The sequence below is a fragment of the Rutilus rutilus genome (genome assembly GCF_951802725.1).
Source record: "Rutilus rutilus genome assembly, chromosome: 1".
In the NCBI taxonomy this organism is placed as follows: domain Eukaryota; kingdom Metazoa; phylum Chordata; class Actinopteri; order Cypriniformes; family Leuciscidae; genus Rutilus; species Rutilus rutilus.
The window spans coordinates 53,219,326-53,242,650 of record NC_140209.1 but is presented as its reverse complement, the minus strand read 5'-3'; the positions used below and the strand labels follow the sequence as shown (position 1 = coordinate 53,242,650).

General features: G+C 36.6%; 1 protein-coding gene across 2 annotated transcripts in view; it reads right to left on the bottom strand.

Annotated features, from left to right (window-relative positions):
• The window catches only part of arhgap17b (Rho GTPase activating protein 17b), a 35,591-nt gene that overhangs the window by 10,021 nt on the left and 2,245 nt on the right, over window positions 1–23,325 (bottom strand). For both annotated transcript variants that reach the window (XM_084406329.1, XM_084406330.1), the window contains exons 2-16: window positions 18,922–18,961; window positions 10,848–10,952; window positions 10,695–10,771; window positions 10,139–10,250; window positions 9,980–10,056; window positions 8,832–8,949; window positions 8,683–8,751; window positions 8,192–8,273; window positions 6,347–6,474; window positions 5,619–5,730; window positions 5,204–5,285; window positions 4,610–4,690; window positions 4,408–4,521; window positions 4,194–4,285; window positions 1,533–1,668 (exon numbers count right to left, since the gene is read on the bottom strand). In XM_084406329.1, the coding sequence (XP_084262455.1) occupies window positions 1,533–1,668; window positions 4,194–4,285; window positions 4,408–4,521; window positions 4,610–4,690; window positions 5,204–5,285; window positions 5,619–5,730; window positions 6,347–6,474; window positions 8,192–8,273; window positions 8,683–8,751; window positions 8,832–8,949; window positions 9,980–10,056; window positions 10,139–10,250; window positions 10,695–10,771; window positions 10,848–10,952; window positions 18,922–18,961 (1,425 nt within the window). The remainder of the gene's footprint in view (window positions 1–1,532; window positions 1,669–4,193; window positions 4,286–4,407; window positions 4,522–4,609; window positions 4,691–5,203; window positions 5,286–5,618; window positions 5,731–6,346; window positions 6,475–8,191; window positions 8,274–8,682; window positions 8,752–8,831; window positions 8,950–9,979; window positions 10,057–10,138; window positions 10,251–10,694; window positions 10,772–10,847; window positions 10,953–18,921; window positions 18,962–23,325) is intronic.

Here is a 23,325-nt window from a genome sequence, read left to right as displayed (position 1 = left end):
GGAACAAAACAAGTCTTTATGACTAGGTCATTTGAATCATTCACTCAACCAATTTGTTCAAGAACATGGATTCATTTAGGATCACCACTACTTTGTGTTGCCCGGAGACCCACAATGGTTGACTTCATGTGGAACTACTTTTGTTGACAGAGCAAAAACAGCCAATATATAGTACAATACACACTATGCAATGGAATGTTGTATCCTTAAATAAAATTAAAAAAACTGGGTAAGTGTAACTCTTTACAAGGTTCATTAGTTAATTACCTAAGTTAACATGAACTTCAGCATTTATTAATCTTAGTTAATATTAATTTCAACATTTACTAATATGTCATTAAAATCAAAGGTTGTATTTGTTAACATTAGTTAATGTACTGTGAACTAACATGAGAAAACAATGAACAGATGTATTTTTATTAACTAACATTAACATAGATTAATAAATACTGTAACAAATGTATTGCTCATTGTTAGGCCATGTTAGTAAATACATTAACTAATGAAGCTTATCGTAAAGTGTTACCAAAAACTGTATAAATAAGGTATACGGTATATTTACGTTAGTAAATGACACAAACTTTGACACATTTAAGTATTTTTCCACGAAATTTAATTTCAAAACCTAGCTTAATTTTTTTTTGCATGCTAAGATTTATACCATAGTGCAAAAATGAAGCAGTCATTCATTAATGAAGCATTAATCAATTTTGTTATTGTTAACTAGAACAATTTTAAAAAAAAAATGTTTTTAATAAAGCTGAAATTTAATAAACAAAACAATAAAAATGACAAAAGCGCATAGCAAAATGACTAAAAATGTAACTAAGTAAAACAGGAAAGCTAAATTCAAAATATGAAGTGCTATATTAGTATATAAATAATGCTGACATTAATTTAGTTTATTAATGAAGCAGTCAAATCTCTTTTAGAGAGGCTGTGACATTCCCCTGAAAGGACTGTCCTGTACCTGAAGCACAAGAACATTCACATTTTCAAGCTCAGAATTTTGTTGGCATGATCGCCTGCGGGACGAGACAGAAGCATTCTGAACATACCAAGCTTATAAGAGCGGGTCTGAACACTTTCTGCTCATACACTCACTGGATAACTAAAATTGGAATAACTGAAATACAAATAATAACCTTTTATTCCGACAGATGCTGAATTAGTGTTTTGGAAACCACATCAAAAACGTGACTGTTTTTTTTTTTTTTTTGACTTTGGCACCAAGTTCATGATCATGAAATATATCAATAATGCGTTTATACATAGCTATAAGCATACACTTTATTTATTTCAGAAAGCATACAAATAAGCAACGGTTGACAAAAAAACAAAAGAAAAGCAAAGCAAAACAAAAGAAATTAGGAAAAAACACAGAAAAAGTTGCATGTGTCATTTGAAATGAACAGGTCTAAACAGCCCCCAGCTCTGCTTGGACTGTGACGGACTCACTGGCCACTACATATGACGCGGACACTACTGTGGAGCTGGAGTCATGTCTGTAAACGCGAGGGTAAGACTTGTACCTGTCTTTGCGGGGAGTGTCATAATCGAACGAGCCCTGGCTGCCTGGGCGCCTCCTGTCTATGGATCCGGCTTCGGAGTCAGGGGTACCCGGGCACCCAGGCATGGAAAACATGCCTGAAACGTTGAAGTCCACATCTGAAGAGCAAAAGAGCAAAGGCTATGAATAAACAGCCATGACTGGGTGAAAGGAAGTACTTCTTAAAGAGGACAAGCTCAGTTCCAAACCCTAGTGAGCTGCCTATTTTGGCAACATTTTAGGCAGAAATTAGCCGGGGGAAAATATGCTGCCTTGTTTTGACCCAATCTGAAGCAGTATTGCTTGAAGGTTTTATGGATAATGCGTAGTTATAACTAACTGGAACTACAAACTAAAACATTTTTGGTTAAACTTAAAAACTTGAATGGAAATTAGAAATGTAATGTTTAAGCTGAAGCACTGAAATTGCTAAAACTAAAGATATATTAAATATTTAAAAAACTAATAAAAAAATTATCTGATAAACTTGGTATTGTAAATTACAAATATTGCCTATTTTACAAATTGCTTTTGTTCATCTTTTGTAAGTTGCTTTGGATAAAAGCATCTGCTAAATGCATAAATGTAAATGTAAAAAACTAAAAGTTGATTCAAAATATAAATGAATACTATAATAATAATCTCATCAAAAATCATGATCTTCATTCTATCCAAGATGAAGAGAATGAAGTGGTGAAGCATTGGTTGATTATCGATATGTTTCGTTCAGTTTTGAAAAGTATTGATAAAATAGTTCTAATTAAATGTAATATTTATTAACTCATCAAGTCATTAGTTTAGACACATGCTAGATCATGCATGAGAGATCAATGCTCATATTAGACCATTGCTGCAAAATTTTACTTAGCTGAATTTGTTTTACAGGTATATAATAATTTACATAATAATTTACAGTCGGTTTAGAAAATTTCCAAGTTGGAAATCCAACTTTAAGTGTCACTTTAAGTTTCAAGTAGGAAGCTGGAAATTCCTGGTTTGAAATTTCCGAGCTGGAAAAGGCAGGAATGGAATGCAGCATAAATCGGAAACAACTGTGAGCATTAGTCAAGTCTGTAGTGTGTTCCTTATGAGCTTGCATCACAGTTAGGATGTTGTCTTGTAAGGCGCCAGCCTATCTAGGTCAAGTCACCTTTATTTATTTAGCTCTTTATACAATACAGATTGCTTCTAAGCAGCTTCACAATAATAAACATGAAATTAACAATCACTGACAAACTTCATTCATCAAATTTAAATTCCCCAAAAAAAGTCAGTTCCAATTCCAATGCTTCTGTCTCGCATAAAATTCTAGCAGTTCTCAACCTTTCTGACTCCTAGGCCCCCATAGTCTAAGACAAAATTTGACACTCACTAGGTTTAGAGCACAGCTACAGTCAATAGCCGCTTTCCGACCAAGTAGTTACAGGAACTTAGTTCTAGGAACTGTCCACTTCTAAACAGTTCTATGAACTACTCTCCCCCAAACTCAGTTTTGCTGTTTGCGTTCGCACTGGCCAAGTGGCCATAGGAACTGGTAGGAGGGGTAAGGGTGTGACGCAAGCACGGTGACTTTTATTTTGACGGCGCGACGGACCTTTATTTTGGCGGCGCTGAGAACGCCAGAGCAAACAATGCTCGCATTCTCTGTGTTTATTAGTTAGCGATCTGTCTAACAGTACTGTTTAATATGTTATTAGATATACTGTCTACTTTCTATAACAGTTCTATGAAAAAAAAGGTTATTAGCCTATGCCGTGTGGTTGATGTCCAGTGTTGCTTAGGGTGACCATACGTCCTGTTTAACCAGGACATATCTGGCCAGGATTTCGAGATCGCCCAAAATGCCCGGGATTCGTCTTTTGCTTTCTACAGTCACCATTCATTATGTTTACATTATTACGTTATTTGACACTGACACGTACGTGCCAGCTTTGCAGGTCATGCATTCTGATTCACACGGATCCCGATCGAGACGAAAACACAGGAATTTTCTTAGCAATGCTTAGACGCACATCAACCGATCACTTGTTTAGCGTTCATGTAAACACTACATTCAGATTAACCAATCGGAATTAATTCAGTACTACTGAATCAAAAGGTGTACATGTAAACAAAATGAATGGCGACGAGAAAGCAAAAGCCGAATCGCGGATATTTTGGGCGATCTCGAAATCCCGGCCGGACATGACCTGGAATATGGTCACCCTAGGCTAGCTGGGCAGATAAACATAATCATGTTTGGCTGGGTCCTCTCAAAGTTGCGTTGGATTTTCTCTTCAGCATAAAGGTTTAGAGACCCATCTATCACTGTTTTCCATGTTTGTATAGTTAGTTTCTGGAGTAAATATATAGGCTATAATCTGTGTGTTTACATTCTAGCTGTTTTAAAAATGGCGGGTGCTGGTGTTCCCGGGTGCGTTCGGCCAATCAGCGTACACTAACGTCACGGGTAGTTCCTATAGTGCTGGTTTAGACCCTACTCTGAAGTAGGACCTAAATTAGTTCCTCCAAATAGAGTTCCTAGAACTAAAATCATTCCTAGTTCCTGCGGTGCGAACACGCCGCCATCCGGGTACTTTAGCCAATAGTTCTAGGAACTGTGAAAAGGTTCCTCAGGTCGGAAAGCGGCTAATAGTAGTCTTACCTTCTGGAAAGAACCAGCTTGAATGGTTGATCATCAGTTCTATTATTGACACGACATGGACGGAAGTAGTGGCTGCCATTTCAGCGAGGCTTCTAGGAGAAGAACAAAACTGTAACATGTCAAGCTGCTCCACAAGAAGCATCAAAAAGGTCATGTAATCCTAACAATTGTATATAAACAATGCAATTTGGGAAGCATTGCGTGTGAATCTCACCCCTCTGTTTTGGCCCACAGCAAATTGGGGCCCAGTACGATGGAGATGTTGCTCGCAGTCATCTTGTTGACGTCGCTTTCCAGAGAAAGCTTGGCAAGAAACTTCACCAGGTACCTTCACAGACATGGATTAGCATGTTACCATCATAATAGTTTGTTAAAGGTCAATGCTAAAAGTTAGTTCGATGTAGTGGCAAGCAGACCTAAAATTGTTTTTGTTGGGCTTCGGTAACATGTCACACACCACCCACAGCGCCTGAAGCCTCTTATCAGAGTCAGAAATACTGCAGACGAGAGAAAAACAAAGAGAGAATATACACAATAAAAACTAAGTTTCAAATCTGAAACACCTTCATCAATATTATTTAAAGAACTGGGCACATTCATTTGGGCATATTTCAAGCCTGACACCCTTTGAAAAACTTTGATGTCAATCATTTGAAGCACCGAGACACTTCCAAGCTAATTCCACTTTACAATCCAGATCAGAAACCCTCTGAGTTGCAAAGCAATCGTCTTCCAGTTGAAAGGACAAATCGAACACATGAGCTTATGACTGCTGACGTCAGCTCTCTACCCTACTTGACGCAACCCTCTACCTCATTTTCTGAGGTATTTATGATCCTTGAACTTTAATGTTGAATGCTGCCTGAGGACTTCTGTTATGTTAGTGGACACCACACGTGGAATATTGGTGCATTTAAAGAGTGAAATTTCAAAAACTGGGAGAGATTCACTTAAAAAACCTATATTTTCGTCTGAAGTCATGGACATTGGTGTATGTGAATGTGCTTTACTTTGAGGCTTGAATCCACTCTTCATACAGCTGGTAGGTCATCAGAGGTTCAGGCAGCTCCCTCAGGTAAGATTTGAGGGCTCCTAAATAATCATGAGAAAAGAAACCCGACATCAAATGCATCTGCAAGCCCTCGATTGTGTTTGAACTTGACTTGTAAAGTGTAAAGAGTTAAAAATATGGCTCTAGTTGTGGTACTCTTAACACTGGTGACAGAAATGAAAGGTTTCAGCTTTCAAAATAGCTCAGTGCCAATATCCTGTTTTTATAATCAGCTACACAACCAAGCATGGTTTAAAATAAAACAAATCAAGTCTCGTTTACATTTTGGGAAGTCCTTCTAAATGCAGAAATGACATTTTAGCTCTGTAGCTAGCTGTACCTCAACAGCTCAATTTATGAAAAACAGCATGTACCAGCGACAGCGTGAGGGTCAGAGTAAAACTCCTCCAGTTGGGAAGTGGAACAGTCCAGTGCCGCCTTCAACTTCTTCAGTTTAGAGGCTCCAGCAGCGATACGGAACAAACCCTGGCACGAAAGCAGATGTTGTAAACGCACAAGACCTTTGCAGCGAGCAGTAAAATATAAACTGATATGCTTGTGTGTGAAAATGACTGAAAACACAGTTTTCGGATGGGTCAGTGATGGTTTCGCAGGGAAACGATTGTCTCCTTTCACTGCTATTATTAATCTGGGTTTGGCCAAGAAGGAGAAGTGAACAAATAGATGTCTGTAACAGATATACTGCTATCTCTCGCTATCTCTCTCTCTCTTTCTAACTGTGTCTCTTTATCTATCTGCCAGTCTGTCTGTCTGTCTGTCTGTCTGTCTGTCTGTCTGTCTGTCTGTCTGTCTATCAGAGAAAAAAGGAAGGCTTGATATTTATAAACTCATAAAATGTTAACTTGCAGCCCTCCTTCATTTGTATTCTGACAACTGTGCAACTTTATTTTTTTAAATGCATGTCAAATATATGTCATTCATCCTTTCAAAAAACTGGTTCTGTATAAAGTGCCCTTTGCTAAATATTTGAAAGGCAGAAAGATTGAGCCCTTCCCTGAAAATGACCACTCTCTGCCACTGTGTATGCAGTAATGTGCATCAGCTTCCCCATCATGTCATCTGATCTGACAGCGTGAGATACCTCTTCCTGCATGCCGGTCTCCAGCAGCATCATGACGCAGGCCTCTATGGGCAGAGCGATCTCTCTGCTAGTGCGCTTCAGATGTTCCTCCAGAGCTGTGCCAAACGCTGGCTTCTCTATCCATTTATCTATGCCAGGTCACGGGACAGAGTGAGAATGATTTGAGTTATGACAGGATACATTTAAGAATCATCACCAGGTGTGTGTGTGTAACACTGATTCTGTCAGACAGGATGATTTGCCGAGTGAAACAGGATACATTACAGTGACGGCCAACAGGAAGCTTTGAAAGAGAAAGAATGATTCATATCTTGATGACTAGCCAGATCGTTGGGTGCATATCATAAAACCAGTCAAGAGCATGTCTGGGTCATATTTCACCCCAAAATCAAAAGAAAATCTGTCTGTCTGTCTGAATTTTAATCTCATTACTGTAATATGAAAAATATATTAATAATTCTAATTATAAATTAAATATACAGTATTTCAACAAAGTACCGCCAGTGCAGTTAAAGCAGATTATTTTTCATTATGAGAATACGGTAATGACAATAATCATTGTGAAAAATGACAACAACAAAAAAATTTATCAAAAGTAAAAAGTCTAAACAAATGACAATAAGAATTTGGGGGGTGAAATGTGCCTAATTGTCAAAAAAATAAATGTCACAAACGCAAAAACGCTTACTTTATTTAGGCAATATAGGCTATATTAGAGTGAATATGACTCTAACATATTCTATATATTGAAAATAAATAAAATCAAGCTTTTATTAAATTACTGTGATATGAAAAATATATATACTAATAAATTGACAATATAATAAATTTATATTAATTTACAATATAATTATATATTATGCATCATTTATATATATTTTACTGCCTTTTTTATTTTACTGAGGTTATTTTGCATTACACTAATAAGATTTGGAGGGGAAAATGTCCCCCTCTATAAAGATATGGGACTTCCTGCTTAGAATGACGCAAAATGACGATTTTTGCGTCATTGTAAGCAGGAACTGCAACACTGAAATCCTTATTTCTCCCGTCTCAGGGGAAAATAAGGGAATAATGCACGACCATTCAAAAACATGACTGGGTTTCTAACGATACAAGGCTTGATGCAAATGGGTGAAGTGTCCCTTTAATATTATTGTGACAATAATGTCACAATGCAAAAAAAAGCTTACTTTTCTTTGTTCCTTCTTTTTTACTTATTTTTGGGTGAAATATGCGCTAGCAAACATGTTTTGGACAGATTATGTGAGATTCACCCTTTTAGTTTATAAGTTGTGAAAGTTTGAACATAATAGAGATCAGATTGACTCTGTTTCAGCACACACATCACTCCGTAAAACACTCTGTGTTTAATTGTTATTAAAGGGTTAGTTCACCCAACGCACGTTCACGTCTGCGTCGTGGTGCTCTTGTGAACGCACGTTGGAGATTAATATTTTGTAAATTAAGTAGTAAATTATGTCTTTTTGTGCAAATAAAGCACTCACGTCGCTTCATAAAATTACGGTTAAACCACTGGAGTCACATGGATTAATTCCATGATGTCTTTACAACCTTTCTGAGGCTTGAAATTGGTAGTTGCGTAGGCTGTCAATGGAGAGACAGAAATCTCTCAAATGATTCACTAAAAAAGATCTTAATTTGCGTTCTGAAGGTCTTACACGTTTGGAACGACATGAGGGTGAATAATTAATGACAGAATTTTTATTTATGGGTGACCTAACCCTTTAATAAGGCCACGATTTCATAAGTGCGGTGAGTGATTCATATGAAACATTTATCCAGCCAATGCTCTGTCCAGGAAGTGAAGAGTAAATATCACACCTTGCTGTGACTGTATGGTGGGCAGGACGCTCTCGATGGACGCCAAGGCTCTTCTGTGGTATTCAGCTTGAGCTTCTAACAACTGTCAAGACAAAAACAAGCCTCACTTTTTTATTTTTGTTTTGAGAGAAGTCAAGTTTGTGACTAAATGACCTTTAATCTACTAACTGGCTATATACTGTAAAATATTGCACAGTTAAATTGACTCCACTGGTTAGACATGCTAACTACTAGCATACAGTAAGAAGATCTATGAATAACACAAAAAACCCTTTCAGGCAAGTCATTTCAGTCGGCGGCCATCTTTGAAACGCCTCTCCATGTCTTTTTTTTTTTTTTATCTAAAGTATTTGATACCACTGAACTTTGACCAGTTTCCAACTGATAAATATGCAAGTTAAATTTATTATTCCTGTATAAATTCGACCTTTATCAGACATCATTTTTCTTGTGTGGTTCAAGCTCCCGTAAAGCTCATAGAAATGACTTACCAACACATAATAGCGTGCATATTCTCCTTCCTTGGAGGAAAAGTTGTACATTTCAGCTGCTAGTTGATCCTAAAGACAAAACAAGATCAGACTAGGGTCAATGTGCTACCTAAGGTCACCCAGACACCTCAAAAAAATCTGACTCATACCTTGCATATTTCCATTTTGTTCTGAGCTTCATCCATCTCCTCCTTAAGTGTGTCAATTTTGGCAGCCATTGCTTGAGTATTTGCAGCTGACGGAAATGCCTTTGAGGCCTGGTGATACCTGTATTACAGGAGTTTAAAGTGTTTTCTCTATTATTCCAAGCAATTTGCATTGCAATTTCATCAAATATCTCAAAGCAACGGAAGATAATCAGCAGACGCTGGTGTGGTTATAGTGTCATTCATTTACACAACCATTCAAAAGTTTGGGGTCGGTAAGATTTTTTTTTAATGTTATTCAAAGGAGTCTTTTGCTCACCAAGGCTGCATTTATTTGATAAAAACTACAGTAAAAACAGTAATATTATTACTATTTAAAATAACTGTTTTCTATTCTAATATATTTTAAAATGTTATTTATTCCTGTGATCAAAGCTGTATTTTTAGCATCATTACTCCGGTCTTCAATGTCACATGATCCTTCAGAAAATCCTTCTAATATGATGATTTGATGCTCAAGATTTGTTTTTTACGACAGTGACATTGGTTCCGGCATTGTTTGCAGAAGTCTGCATTAGCGCCCATCCCCCTTTTCTGTGGCGTTGGTTCCAGAAGTATTTTTTCCATTCATTTAGATTTTTAAAAAGTCTTCATTAAAGCGTTATAAGCCATGAACCAAGCCAATCAGCAACAAGGTGATTTACAACACAACAAACGTTGATTTGAAGCAAAAACATATTTGAAAATCTGATAAAAAGACTCTCTGATTGGTGTAATTTTCTGTACAGCATCATGGGTAATGTAGTTTTTCACAGTAAGGCTGTTTTTAAAGGTTTATAAGTTATCGTTCAAAATCAATTTCCTTATTACTTCCAGAACCCGACAGTTGCACTATTATCAAAATCAATGCTTAATATTCTTAATATAATCTTACTATTATCAATATCAATGCTTAATATTATTTTGTGTTACAATTTTTCATGACTCATGACATGAAAGAACAGCATTTTTTTTTAATAGAAATATTTTATAACATTAATCATGTCTTTACTATCACTTTTGATCAATTTAATGCATCCGTGCTGAATAAAAGTGTTATAAAAACAAAAACTGAACCCAAACTTTTGAACAGTAGTACGCCATCTACACACCTGGCTTTCGCAGAATCAAAATCCAACACAAGCTTGGCTAAATGTTTCCTCTGCTTCAGGATGTTAGGAATATCCACCTTCAAGCACAAAAATAGAGATATAACCTACATTGCCTGTTTAAAAAATCAGGTTATTTTGCAGGTCTTTGGCGTTACGTACCTCTGCTAGCTGGTTGAGAGGGTCTAGAATATCTCTCTCCAGCTGAACTTCATGTTGGCTCTGCTCAAAGGCTAGTTTGTTTTCAGCTTCTCCACAGACTTCCATCATCTTCCTGTAGACACAAACATGCTTAACATCATGCTGCCTGGTTGCTTGGATTAACCGATGCTAAATAATAGGGCTGGGCGATATGGACAAAAATATTCCTTAAAATAATATCAAACAAATCTAGCATAATTCAAAAACAATTTACTCTTGCTAAAAACAGTATGAACCAATCATAGTCAAGCAGCATGAGGTCACATTTTCCATCATGAACAATAATAATTTAGCATTTTACACCCGACTATTATGCATTTTACTGGGATAACAAATATTGTTGGATAATCATGATGCTTCCACTCTGTATTTTCACAGATCATGACCATAAATGAACCTCCTGCCTGAAAAAACAGATGACTCAGGGATGTTTGGTCACATTCAAAGTTTTCTCATTATGAGTATGAATCACAGATCAGGCGGATGGTTTTGTCAGTCAAAGAGGTCATAAACTCACCCAATAAAAGACTCTTCTCCGAGCTGATTCCCTCCATCCACCATGGATTGTGAAAGGGCCGTAAGAGGAAGCTTTTTCTAAGAGAATAACAACAACAATTCAGAAGTGTGTACTATGGAGGCATTTGAAAATATAAAAGCAGCTGTTACTTACATGTCTCTTCTCCGCATCCGTGCCCACGTTACCCTGCAGACACATGGTCATCTTCTTGTGTGCATTATGGGAGACCAATCGCATATTTTCCAGGCGCCGCTCAATCTGTATTAATGCACACATTTGATTCAAATTAAAAATGTATTGGGACTTCAGTAGTTCCCAGTTCCATCATCAAAAGTTCCATTCACCAATGTTCCATTATCATGGTTACATGCACACCTGTTCTGCATTTCCTGTAATGCTTACCACTTGAGTCTTTGCAAAGTATTGTGGGTCTTGTACACCACCACCCTTCAGTTTCCTGTTCTTATAAATGTGCAAAAAGCCTGTTCAGTCACTTCATCTGGACTGTGATTCTGGCAAAGCGGTGATGTCAGAGCTGAATTTTCAGCATCATTACTCCAGTCTTCACATGATCCTTCAGAAATCATTCTAATATGAGGATTTGATGCTCAAGAAACATTTCTGACTATTATCAATTTTGAAAGTAGTTGTTCTGTTTAATATTTTCCTCAGGATTCGATTAATAGAAAGAACAGAATCTTTAGTAATATTATAAATGTCTTTAGTATCACTTTTAATTGATTTCATGCATCCTTGTTGAATACAAGCATTAATTATTTTTAAGTGCCCCGTTATGCTTTTTCAGATATTACCTTTCATGTAGTTGAGTAATATACTGTAGCTGTTTGTGAATGTAAAAGGTCTGCAAAGTTTCAAAGATCAAACTGCACGATAAATGGAGTTATTTTCTCCCAAAAGAAAGAACCGAATCTGAACGACCTGAAACGAGTTGTTAGTCATTCCAGTCTCAGTTTCTGCTTGCCTTGAACCTACTGTATGTAGTTTTGTAAACATTGCCTACTTTGACCCTCAAACACTGTAGTTGTAGCTGAGGCCTGAAAGAGTTTGGTTTGTGTTGTCGACATGTCGAGAAGACGCTGATTTGTTCAAAAGCAAGTGCACTATGCTGCACTTCCAAAGGATGAGGACTCGCGCTCAAACTGATATAATAAAACCAAAACCATTGTCACTGTTCATATCACTATGTATCAAGTGCTGAGGTAGAATTGAAATCCAGATATGGTAATCGGCATTTCGTTTCCAGCACGTGCTGTAAGCAGTAGACCAATCACAACAGATCTGACCAATCAGAGCAGAGTAGACCAATCACAACAGACTGGGTCATCTGACCAATCTAAGCAGAGTAGACCAATCACAACAGACTGGGAGACAGATCTGAGCAATCAGAGCAGAGTAGACCAATCACAACAGACTGGGAAACAGATCTGACCAATCAGAGCAGAGTAGACCAATCACAACAGACTGGGAAACAGATCTGACCAATCAGAGCAGAGTAGACCAATCACAACAGACTGTGCAACAGATCTGACCAATCAGAGCAGAGTAGACCAATCACAACAGACTGTGCAACAGATCTGACCAATCAGAGCAGAGTAGACCAATCACAACAGACTGGGAAACAGATCTGACCAATCAGAGCAGAGTAGACCAATCACAACAGACTGGGAAACAGATCTGACCAATCAGTGCAGAGTAGACCAATCACAAGAGACTGTGCAACAGATCTGACCAATCAGAGCAGAGTAGGCTCTTGGGACATAGGGGTTTAGAGAGACTAAATCCTTTATCAAACCATTTCGGATTCAGACACTGTGAGAAAATAGATGATGCCACAATTTATATAATGGAAAATCAATGTGTTTTTTTTACCTTTGATGAATGTAAACCTATTGTAGCAGACCAATTAGAAACTTTAAAAATAGCATAATAGGGGCACTTAACAAAAATCTTTTGTGCATCTGTTATGAAAAGTATGGTCATCTCCAGAAAAATGGTGCTTTCTAGTTGTTTTTTTCATTGAGTTGGCCATCAGTTTATGTTTTTGACCTGCAGTCATAAACAGTAGCTACAGCGGAGCCTGGACTGGAAAAGCTTTTAAAGTGGACAATATGGTTAAAGAATTAAAGTTACAGTGAACATGAGGAACCAGGCAAGAAAAATGTCTGCACTGCGCCAGCAAAGTGTGCACTTTAGCACATACAAATGGCTGGAGTTTAGAGACAAGCTGGCTGTTTGCCTACATCTTTCAATATGAGAAAAACTCTGTCAAATGTCATTTCAGTTCACACCTCCTACCTTCTATCTGATCTGGTTCTATTCTTCCTCAAACCCTGAGCTCTGTGTGCAGAGGTGATATGTATTTTTAAATCTTAACAATAAGAGACAACTATAAGTCAGCCAATTGTAGGCTGAATTTCCTGTAAATGAAAAACTGTGCCACTATTAAAATATCTGATCATCCCTATCAGCCCGATACTGCAATGTCAGCTCAACCAATGGCATAAGTCTGTTTGTCCAACCATTGAAGTTTTGGGGAAACCTATTTGGGAAAAAACAATACACCAACCATTTAAACCAACACCTTTAAATTCACCATAAAATCTAAACGGACAAAAAACAGAAATTGCAGTATTTATTATAATTGATTATCCATGCACATCTTTCTTTCTTTCTTTTTTATTTGTGTCCTCACAATCTTTAATCAAAGCAACTTCCCCTCCATCTTGCAGAGACATCTCTCTTCTCTTCTCTGTTTTCAGGAACAGAAAGCTGCCAAACTGGCTGAGTGTTTTCTTGCAGAGACTTTTTCTTTTCTCTCATTCTCACGTGTATAAGAGGCGAATCCTCAAAGTGTGCCTGACAGCCCCTTAAATAACTTCAGACAGTCGGGGTGGAACTGAAACCCTTCGTGTGAGATGACTGCTCCTTTCAGCATCTCAGTCACGCTGCTTCTGTTTGCAACTCAAACCCATTTCTATAAAAGCTCACCACAAAGACAGCCGATTCAGAAGTCTCTCTGCATAGAAAACAACCGATATATGCAACCTACATTTAGACCTAGAATCGCACCGTTTATTTTGCACACTGCCTGTGTTGTTTTAGCGTCTCATTCACTAAAGGAATCATGCCAATCATACTATGCTGCAAACATGGGCAACGAATTAAAGCTGTTTTCACAATCAAGTCACAGTTTGTACAGGACAGCTTGCAACAGTGCAGAACAAAGAAAACAACAACGATCTGGTAACACTTTACACAAGGTTCTACAAGTTAACATTAGCTAATCTCTACCTCATCACACACACTATTATACGTTAGCATAAACTAACATTTAATTTAACTATTTAATTGAATGCATTCTGAATAAACAATAATTAAAAACGATTAACAATAGAATATTTATGAGAACAACCTAGAGAAATAAATGCTGTAAAAAATATGATACCTATTGCATTAACTATTCTTAATATTGTCTCAATTTAATATATATATATATATATATATATATATACATACATGCATACATACATACACACACACATATACATAGGTAAAAACTTTGGGGGTCAGTAATACTTAATACTTAGAATTTAATTAATTAAATGATCTGTTTCAACAAATATTAAAATATTAAGCAGGATAGCCATTTTTAAAATCGGTAATAATAAGAAATGTTAAAAAGGATTTCTGAAGGATCATGTGACACTGAAGACTGGAGTAATGATGCTGAAAATTCAGCTTTACCATCACAGTCAGAAATAAATTACATTTTAATATATTACAATGGAAAACCGTTGTTTAATAGTAAATTGTAATAATATTTTACAAAATTAAAGTTTGTTCAGTATTTTTGATCTTGGCATGCACACACACACATACATCTTAAAAATGGTTCCTGCTAAAAATTGCATATTAAATGTAACATTCCACTCATTTCCCATCAACCAGTTATCAGTGTTCAGATACAGGTTTGTACATGGAATGAGGAAAAGGGAAGAACTAAGAGGAAAAGAGCTGCAGTACAGATGTTCGGATCAGAGCCCCACAGTTCCAAGCAAAGCAAACGAGACAAACAGGAAATGATGACGAGGCCACACCGACCTGTGGCCGCAACTCATCCAGCAGGGGTCGAAACACACTTACTGAGAGTGACTCAATACCTCAAAGACTTTGAAACGGCCGTTAGTCAAGCTGCTCATAATTTAAACTACGGTCAAGCTATTCTGTTAAATGAGTAGTCGGATACACTGCAACCTACTAATGACCACATTGAAGCCATTTAAGGGGACAATGTATAGGCCTATCACTAACATACATAATAGATGATATTTAATCAGATATAAATGATCTCTTATTTTTTGCAATAATGGATGACTTAAAGGCACACTATGCAAGATTTGTACCTTAAGGTGAGACACTACAGGTGAATAGGGTAACATTTTTAGCTAGCAGATATCACCATGAAACTTTCCCAGTTGATTACCTACATTAAGATGAGAAAAAAATGTATTACAAGTTTTCTGTAGTTTAATGTTTAAATATGCAAATTAGGCTATATCTAATTAAATATGCGCTAATTTGCATATCTGAGTATTGGATAAAGCCAGGTTAAAAATAATTTTTTCATTGTTCACATATTAGATGGGAAAAAAATTACAGAGGGATTTATGGATATCTACTTTTGTTATCCTGTAAATCAGAAAATACTGTCAATAGCCTTAAAAAAAAAAAATGTTGCCATGTTTTTTGGAACAAAATGTTATATAAATCAGGCTAGGAATAATATATTTACAAATCCCTCTGTAAATGTCTTCATAATATAACTAGGTACAAGACTGGAAAGTTTGGTGTATATAGGTGCTACTCAAGTGGAGATTTCGGACTTGGAGAATGAGAGAAAAGTCATTTTGAGAAAACGGCCTTTAAAGATTTATCATCAGCCAATGAGATTGCGCATTCAGCCCTTTTACTTTCACGATTGGTTGCTGATAAAAAGGAAATGACCATATTTGGATCTGACAGCATTGTACAGGAGAGAGAGAGCTTCCTAACGGTGCTTCTGATGACAGGGAGCAGACAGCGATCGCGGAGCAGCATGTTGATTAAGAACGCCAACTTTTGTTGAATTTATGAGAAATCTACAGACGCAAACAGACAAAGTGTAGTAAAATAAAGACCTAAATGTGTATTTCGGACTTTTTTTCACCACAAGTCTAAAAGAAGACATGTTATTGAAGACAAATATCCCCAAATCTCAAAATTGACCAGTAAAAAAAAAAAAAACGATGTTTTTGGCAGTGTCTCGCCTTAATATAACAGCTTCGAAATAATTTTGATGGTAAATGAACTCGTAGTAGGGCGAATCATCCCGATAACAAAGCAGGGGGGAGGACGCCGCTGGCAAAAACAGCAATACAAGTTTGAGAGTGGCGCCCCAACAAATCTCGGGAGAATCACGACTTGCTTTACGGCACGACGTCACATACATCAACAACATATGAAGCAGCCTCTATGGAAAACACTAGCACGCATTTCAGACGTGAATCATGGCAGAGTCGACGAAGAAAGCGAAGACGGCTCTGCGTGAGTGCTATTTACGACAGTAACGTTAAATACAAGTACTCCACAGCGACTCTAGGGGGCGCTGTTTGAGAAAAACGGAAACTGCATAGTGTGAAACTGCATACCAAAAAACACAGTATTTTAAAGAGAACCCATATGCTTTTTTACATTACAATGTTGTGCTTGCGAAGGTGGTTCTGGATTTATCAGCTTGTTCTTCTTGACTGTCATTATCGGACCATATACGGACACCATATTTAGCGTAGTTATAGTATTTACAGCGCCTCAGGAAGCTTCCAAAGATGATACTCGCAGGTTATGGTAACGGGTGTTACATTTCCGACACGCTCTAAGCGGCAGACCAATCACAACAGACTGGGGCTGGCTGGCTGACCAATCAGAACAGACTGCACTTGTCAGAAGGCGGGTTTTAAAGAAATCGAAACTAAAACAGAGCGTTCAGTCAGAGGGTGAAAACAGGTGCTGCAACAATGTAAATTATAAGAAAAATTATACGTTTCTTGAACATTAAATGATGTAAACTTATTCTAGTAGCAGACCCCATAAACAAACATATAAACATGTAAAGGGGACTTTTAAAAATTTTTGCTACAAAACAAGACATAAAATGCAAAGCAGAGACGTAATGGAATTAATCTATGAATCTTCTTTTGACCAGTTCATTTGCATGAATCATCCAAACTAAAATGAAAAGGGACATTCCAATACTGTATAAGAGAGAAAATATATTTTAGATGAGTGTATGATTATTGCTTTAGTACTATCCGTTGTAGAGCTGTTTATGCAATACAATGTGTCATAAAAACAGCGTTTAGTGAAGCTACACTGCTAACTTTGGTCGAAAAAAGCAGCTCATTTTTGTTTTGAAACCAGCAACTGAAAAATATAGAGCAGTTCACAGTGTTACTCCCCAACGCTGGATCTCAAGAACTCCAACCACGACCAGGGAAACCAGCTCTAACGGGCCGTCTGCCAACACCACTGCCTTTTAATCTGGCAGACCTTCAAAACCCAGGAAACATTCCAAACCACTCCGTCTGAGTCATTTCAAGAGGGAGTTTATGGCCCATTATCATGTTCCTTTTCCCTCCTGCAAGACTTAGAGCAACCAGGCAGTTAAACTTTGACCCTTGGACATGGAATGCATGAATGAAGGTGAAGGAGCAGCATATAAAGCTCTGGCGAGAGTCCGTCGAGTCTCAATGATTTCCCTTTCAGTTGTGCACAGGCATGTCTGAACATGAGAGGCTTTTTCAACAATGAGGTAGTGACATTAGACTGATTTGTTTTGTTTTTAGAGTGAGTGTTTGCTTTGGAAGATTATGGCTGTCATGCAGTATATTGAAATTAACATCATAACGACCCGCGTCTACATACGCTATCACAAAGCTGCTAGCGCTTGGTGCTTTTCGAGCTATTTCAGGCTACTTTTTGTTCATAACAGCCGTAGCTGCGTGCATACTCGTGCAAACATGGCCCTTGTGACGTTAGAAATGCCTAAATAAGATCAATTAGTCTCAGACAGTCAGTTGCTTTTCTGCTATCTGCAAGATGCCAGGAAAAAAAAGGAGTGGGAGGGGTGTGAAGGACGAGAGATTGTGGGAAAGAAGATGATGAATGTTAACAATCAAAGTTCAACTCAGATAGTATTTCTATTACTGAAAGCAAAAGACACACACCCGGGAATCCCCCCATTAACACTGAATAAGAGCTTATGTCATGCTAGAGCGCAATATCTGTCTTAATATTCATTCATATATGTTCAATATTGATATCATATGAATACATACAGAAGATATGTAAGGGATAATGTACAGTCAGATGGTCTATATCACAAAATATAGTATTGTTTCACTCCAAAAGCATTTGTTTTGCCATAAATGACTGGTTGGCTGTACATTATCCTGCTTATTGCACAACTACTCACCGAATAAATGGACATAAATATTAAAATACCAATACATAAATATTGATTTGAGATTATATGTGAGAAAAAAGTCTGTGGAGTAACATGAGAGACATCAAATGACATGTGCTAGAGACATTGGTTAATTATATATATATATATATATTATACACCATTATATACAGTAGTATACAAAAATATTTGACCGGCCAATGTGGCGATAGACCAATCAGAATCAGGTATTCAAGAGAGACATAAAATAAAACATGATAAATGCTTTCTAAAGTAATGCTTAGTGTCTACATTTGGCCAAAGTAATAATGTAGTCGCTTCCAGGATTATTATCGTTAACTAAAGCTATTAAAAACTTTTTTGTTCATTGAAATAAAGCTGAAATACAATTAAATGTATTTGTTAGATGAAACATTAAATGACATTTAAAAATGTTACCAACTAAAACTAAAAATGAAATTAAAATAAATTAAACCTAAAAAGTGACATTTAAAAAACAACACCTAAAAAGTGGCAAAAACTAAATAATTAAAAATGTATTTGGAATTAAAATGGAAGCTGAAAATGTAAAAATAAAAGCTAATTTAAAATATGAATAAAATGAAATAATGAAATACAAATAATAGTAAAATCACACTGGAATGCTAGATGATTTGTGCAGTCTTTCACGGTTGTGATAAAGTCATGGAGGGAGAAAATAGTCACCATAAGAAGGTCGTCACTCAGTACTTCTGTCTTCTCTGCTCTGTGAACAAAAGAAAGGAAAAAGTGTTTGGTTATAAGAACAGACTACATAACGAGCAATGCTTTTTTAAGTTCTTCAGCTTGACTGTGAAAGCAGGTTAGGCCAGTATCACTATAAAAAGATGCCAAACCAAAAAATCTAAACAAGAATAAGCCTTGAAGCCTTCACTCCACATGTAAAAACACAAATTATCCGAAACACCCATTGCAGTTCAATATTCTAAATGGAAAATCATTTATTTTTCCAAGTGTGTCAACAAACGGTTGATTTGGCACACTTCACAAGAAAAAAAAAAAAAATCCACTTCCTGCTTTCTGCATTCCACATTGTTTGTTATGGCAACAGCAGTAAAAGGGGGCGGGGCTTCGGAGGGTTCACACACTCTTGTCAGCAGAAGAGGGCGGAGCTTCATAAAAAATGAGTAGGATATCCATAAAACACAGAGACCATAAAACTATTACACATTATGCCACGTTTGACATTGTACAATCTGAACGTTTCACATGGCATGATCTGTGATAGCATTTCCATTTATTTATATGAAGTTATGTGTAACAGTTATGCGTGTTATTTTGAACACAGCTAAAAAAAGAAAATGCCCTTTACACTGAAAAAAAGTCTTTAGGCTTGATGCTTGTTCACATCAAGGTCGATAACGATATAGATCTAAAAATAATTCTACATTTAAAAGAATAGCAGAGATCACAACTATAATTGTAACTACAGAGAAACTATCGTTGGAATCCGATTGTCTCCAGCTTAGGAACGATAAAAACACTGACAGCCAATCAGAATCCATCCTGCTTTAAAGAAGAGCATTTAAAGCGGCAGACGATAAAACTGCAGTGCGCCCTAATAATAAACAAAACAATATTGTCTGCTGATGTGGACGCGAATATAGTTATAGTTATCGTTCTTGGGGTGAACAGGCCTTTAATCTTTCCAGGAAAAATATCGAAACATCCTTAAAGTAAGAAAAACTTACTTGAGAAGTAGCATCGAATCAAAATTTTGTTTTTTATTTTGAAATGAATTGTTCCATTGGTTTTGTTTTTTTTGCTCAAACATTTTTTGAGGTTTATGTGTCAAACAAGAAAAAGGAAAATGTCTTATATTATAAGATACGATTTTTGCATTTTGGCTTCTCACAAGTTAATTTAAATAATAATAAGCATTTTATTATTATCAGTTTATTTGACTTTCACTGAGATAATTTTATAGTTTTTGTTAATATTTTGAATTATATTTTATGTTTATATTTAGCATTTTAACTTCAGTTAAAGTTTTAATAATTTTGTTGTGTTTTTTTGCCATTTTTATCTTTTTTGAATAGTTTGTATTTTTTACTTCAGATTAGTTTTTTAGTACATCAAGTTAAACTAAATGAAAATGGGAAATGTTGCCTTGTCAACTAGCTGATATAAAATATATATTTTAAATATTTTATTTTATTTCAGTTAAAGTTGTTTTGATTTCAACAAGTAAAAGTTTTTGTTTTAGATTCCTTTCTTGAATAATAATACTATTAATATGAATATGTCTGTTAATAAGGTGTACATATGGCTAGCCTTCAAAAACTAGGAGCAGATAGTTTTACTTCAGAAACTGGCTGTAAGGCTGAGTGTTTTTTCCCATGTGCTAAAACCATAGACTGTAAAAAATAGGCTAAAACTGCTGAGCCAGCAGTGAAGATCAGTCAGAACTAGGGTAAAAAAACCAAACATAGAATCTTTAACACCACACAACCAGCGCAACTGTTATTTATGTCTACAACTTTCATGTGATGGCACCAACTGACACACAAACGATCCATCGTGGTATAAGGACCTTTCTCAAGGGCACCATGGTGATTTTTTTGGTTCAGTAGATCAATTTTAAATGTCACAGACACCATTTTATTTCTAAAATAGAGCAAACCACATTCAGCACAGAAAACTTAGATAAAAGCCACAAAACTGGTCATGTAACAAGAGAAAATATCCCCAAGATCCCGTTACACAGGCTGAGAATGACCTCACATTATGTGGGAGAGAATTTTTAGATTTCCATCAATACTGAATTAGCATTGATCTTGTGTTCAGCCAATGCATATCGGGTTGGGTATCAACCTCCAGAAATACCACGGCTAACATTTCACACGTTGACAATACAGCAGACCGGCACCCAACTAACATGTTTAGACACTATTATAAAGATCTATGAAGATCTAAGCTTTAGCCCATCAAAACGTCCTTTAAGGAACAGATCTTGGAAGTCTGTAAATATCTCTAAGTAATCCGATTCGTACAAGGTGAACTGAATCATAATAAGTAATGTATTCGATTCTGTGATCATAGTGAAGCAGAATCTGAAACCTTAAATGTAAATACAGCATCTGATCAACTGCACTGGAGCTGAAATCTTGCAAAACGGTGCTCTACATTATCCCTAACAGACCGTTGCAGCTTTTGACCCAACAAAACAAGAGGTTTAATAAGCAATACGCTTAATTGAAAAGATTAAAATCTCTGTTAGTTGGTATTTGGTCACCCAACAAAACTAAAAACTGCTTGCACTATAATCTCCAGGGGTCTCATTTATAAAACTGTGCGTAGGATCCTTACTAGAAGTGTGCGTGCGCCCGAAACCCAAAAATATTCAGACTTATAAAGCCGTGCGTACGCCAGTACCTGTGCTGAATTCCCTTTATAAATCCCAGTCAGCGGAAGATTGTGCGCATATGCATCTCCTCCCCTAAATAACCATTATATGGAGCTTACAACGCCTAGTTTTACTATGCATATCATATGCATATTCATCCACGTAATAACATGTTTAACAGTTATCGTCAAACTGCTCCGGGTCATACGGGAGTTTGCATGCAGGTGCGCAAATTTTCCGGTCAAGTTTGTTTTTATAAATCACAACTTATGCGTCGGAAGTGGCGTACTACTCTTTCAGGGCTTGTTTTGTACGTACGCAATGGTTATAAATGAGGCCCCAGAACTCCCAGCTAACAAAATGACACCCTTTTCAACTAAAAACGGAGAACTTTTTATGTGTTTTGGCCGTTCATTTACACAACGAAGGCGTTTTGGGGGCCTGAAAACGTTTTTTGAAAAACGATACCGTTATCGTCTCCGCGTAAACTACAAAAACGTGAATTTGTGAAAACGGTGACGTCATGCGCATGCATGTTCAGTCAAGTGTTTCTTTACAAAGTGACCTCGCCAACTACTGGCCTGGCATGAGCAATACAGCGGTTTTACGCGAAAAACGAAAAACTTTTAAGTTATGAAAACAATATTTCTGAATGGGAATGTTACTTTTGAAAGTTCTCTGAACAAGTAGTAACATTTAAAAAGACGTTAGATGGGCATCCAACTAAAATGCTTTAGATTTTTTATTTTTTCATGAATATGGTATAAATAATGTTTTGAGAACATTATTAAAGACCAGAAAACTTTAAATGACTGTTCAATGACATATAAGAAAGCTTTAGACAGAGTGACTCTTGCCATGATTTTCATCCGACCAGCTCATTGAACATCTGTTTTTGGTTTCAGGAAAAGAAGGAAATTCAATGTTCATCAGCATGTTTTAAAAGTATCCTGTATCTAAATGGAGAGTTTTGATGAGTAGAGCCTTGCTGTCTGCACCAACAATTGTTTTTGTTTTTCAGAGTACAATGTTTAGGATGCAGTTGTGTATTTTTATGCCACATCTGATACAAAATCAATTACATTTACAACTAGATTTTTGCATTTTGCAAGTTACGCACCGCAGTTTAAAACTTCACTACAAATCCCTTTGTGCTCAAGTCTCACTAAAGACGCAGGATATCTCCTACTATAACAATGACTAAAAGTTATCAGAGTTCAAATAAATATCAGAAACTTTATATAAATCACAGAAAACAGAGCAATTCCAATGCATTTCAAGCATTGTAAAATCTCTGACAGTGTATTCTTTGCAGCAGAGGCCAAACTAAATGGAGCCGTAACCTAACCGACTGTATCGAAACGTGGCGTCTCTCTGGCCTGGAAAGCCGCCATGAAAGCTGGCCCGACTATTATACCTCCGACTCTGGATTACCCCGGATCTGCATTCTGCATCAGACGCTCTGATAGATTGTGACAAGCGAGTGATGAATCTACCAGCTGCCTGGGATGTTTAACTCTTAGATGAAGAGTGAATCTAAATAAAGACATTGTAAAAACAATGTATTGGCAAAAACAATATGGAAATGTCAATGTTTATGCAAAAAAAAAAAAAGCTCAATATGAACATAATGAAAAGCTTCTAAGATATTTTGACCTAACATAACCCTTTCACCCCTGTGCAAGTAAATATGCAAGGGAAGGCAACTTCGGTCATTCTCTGAC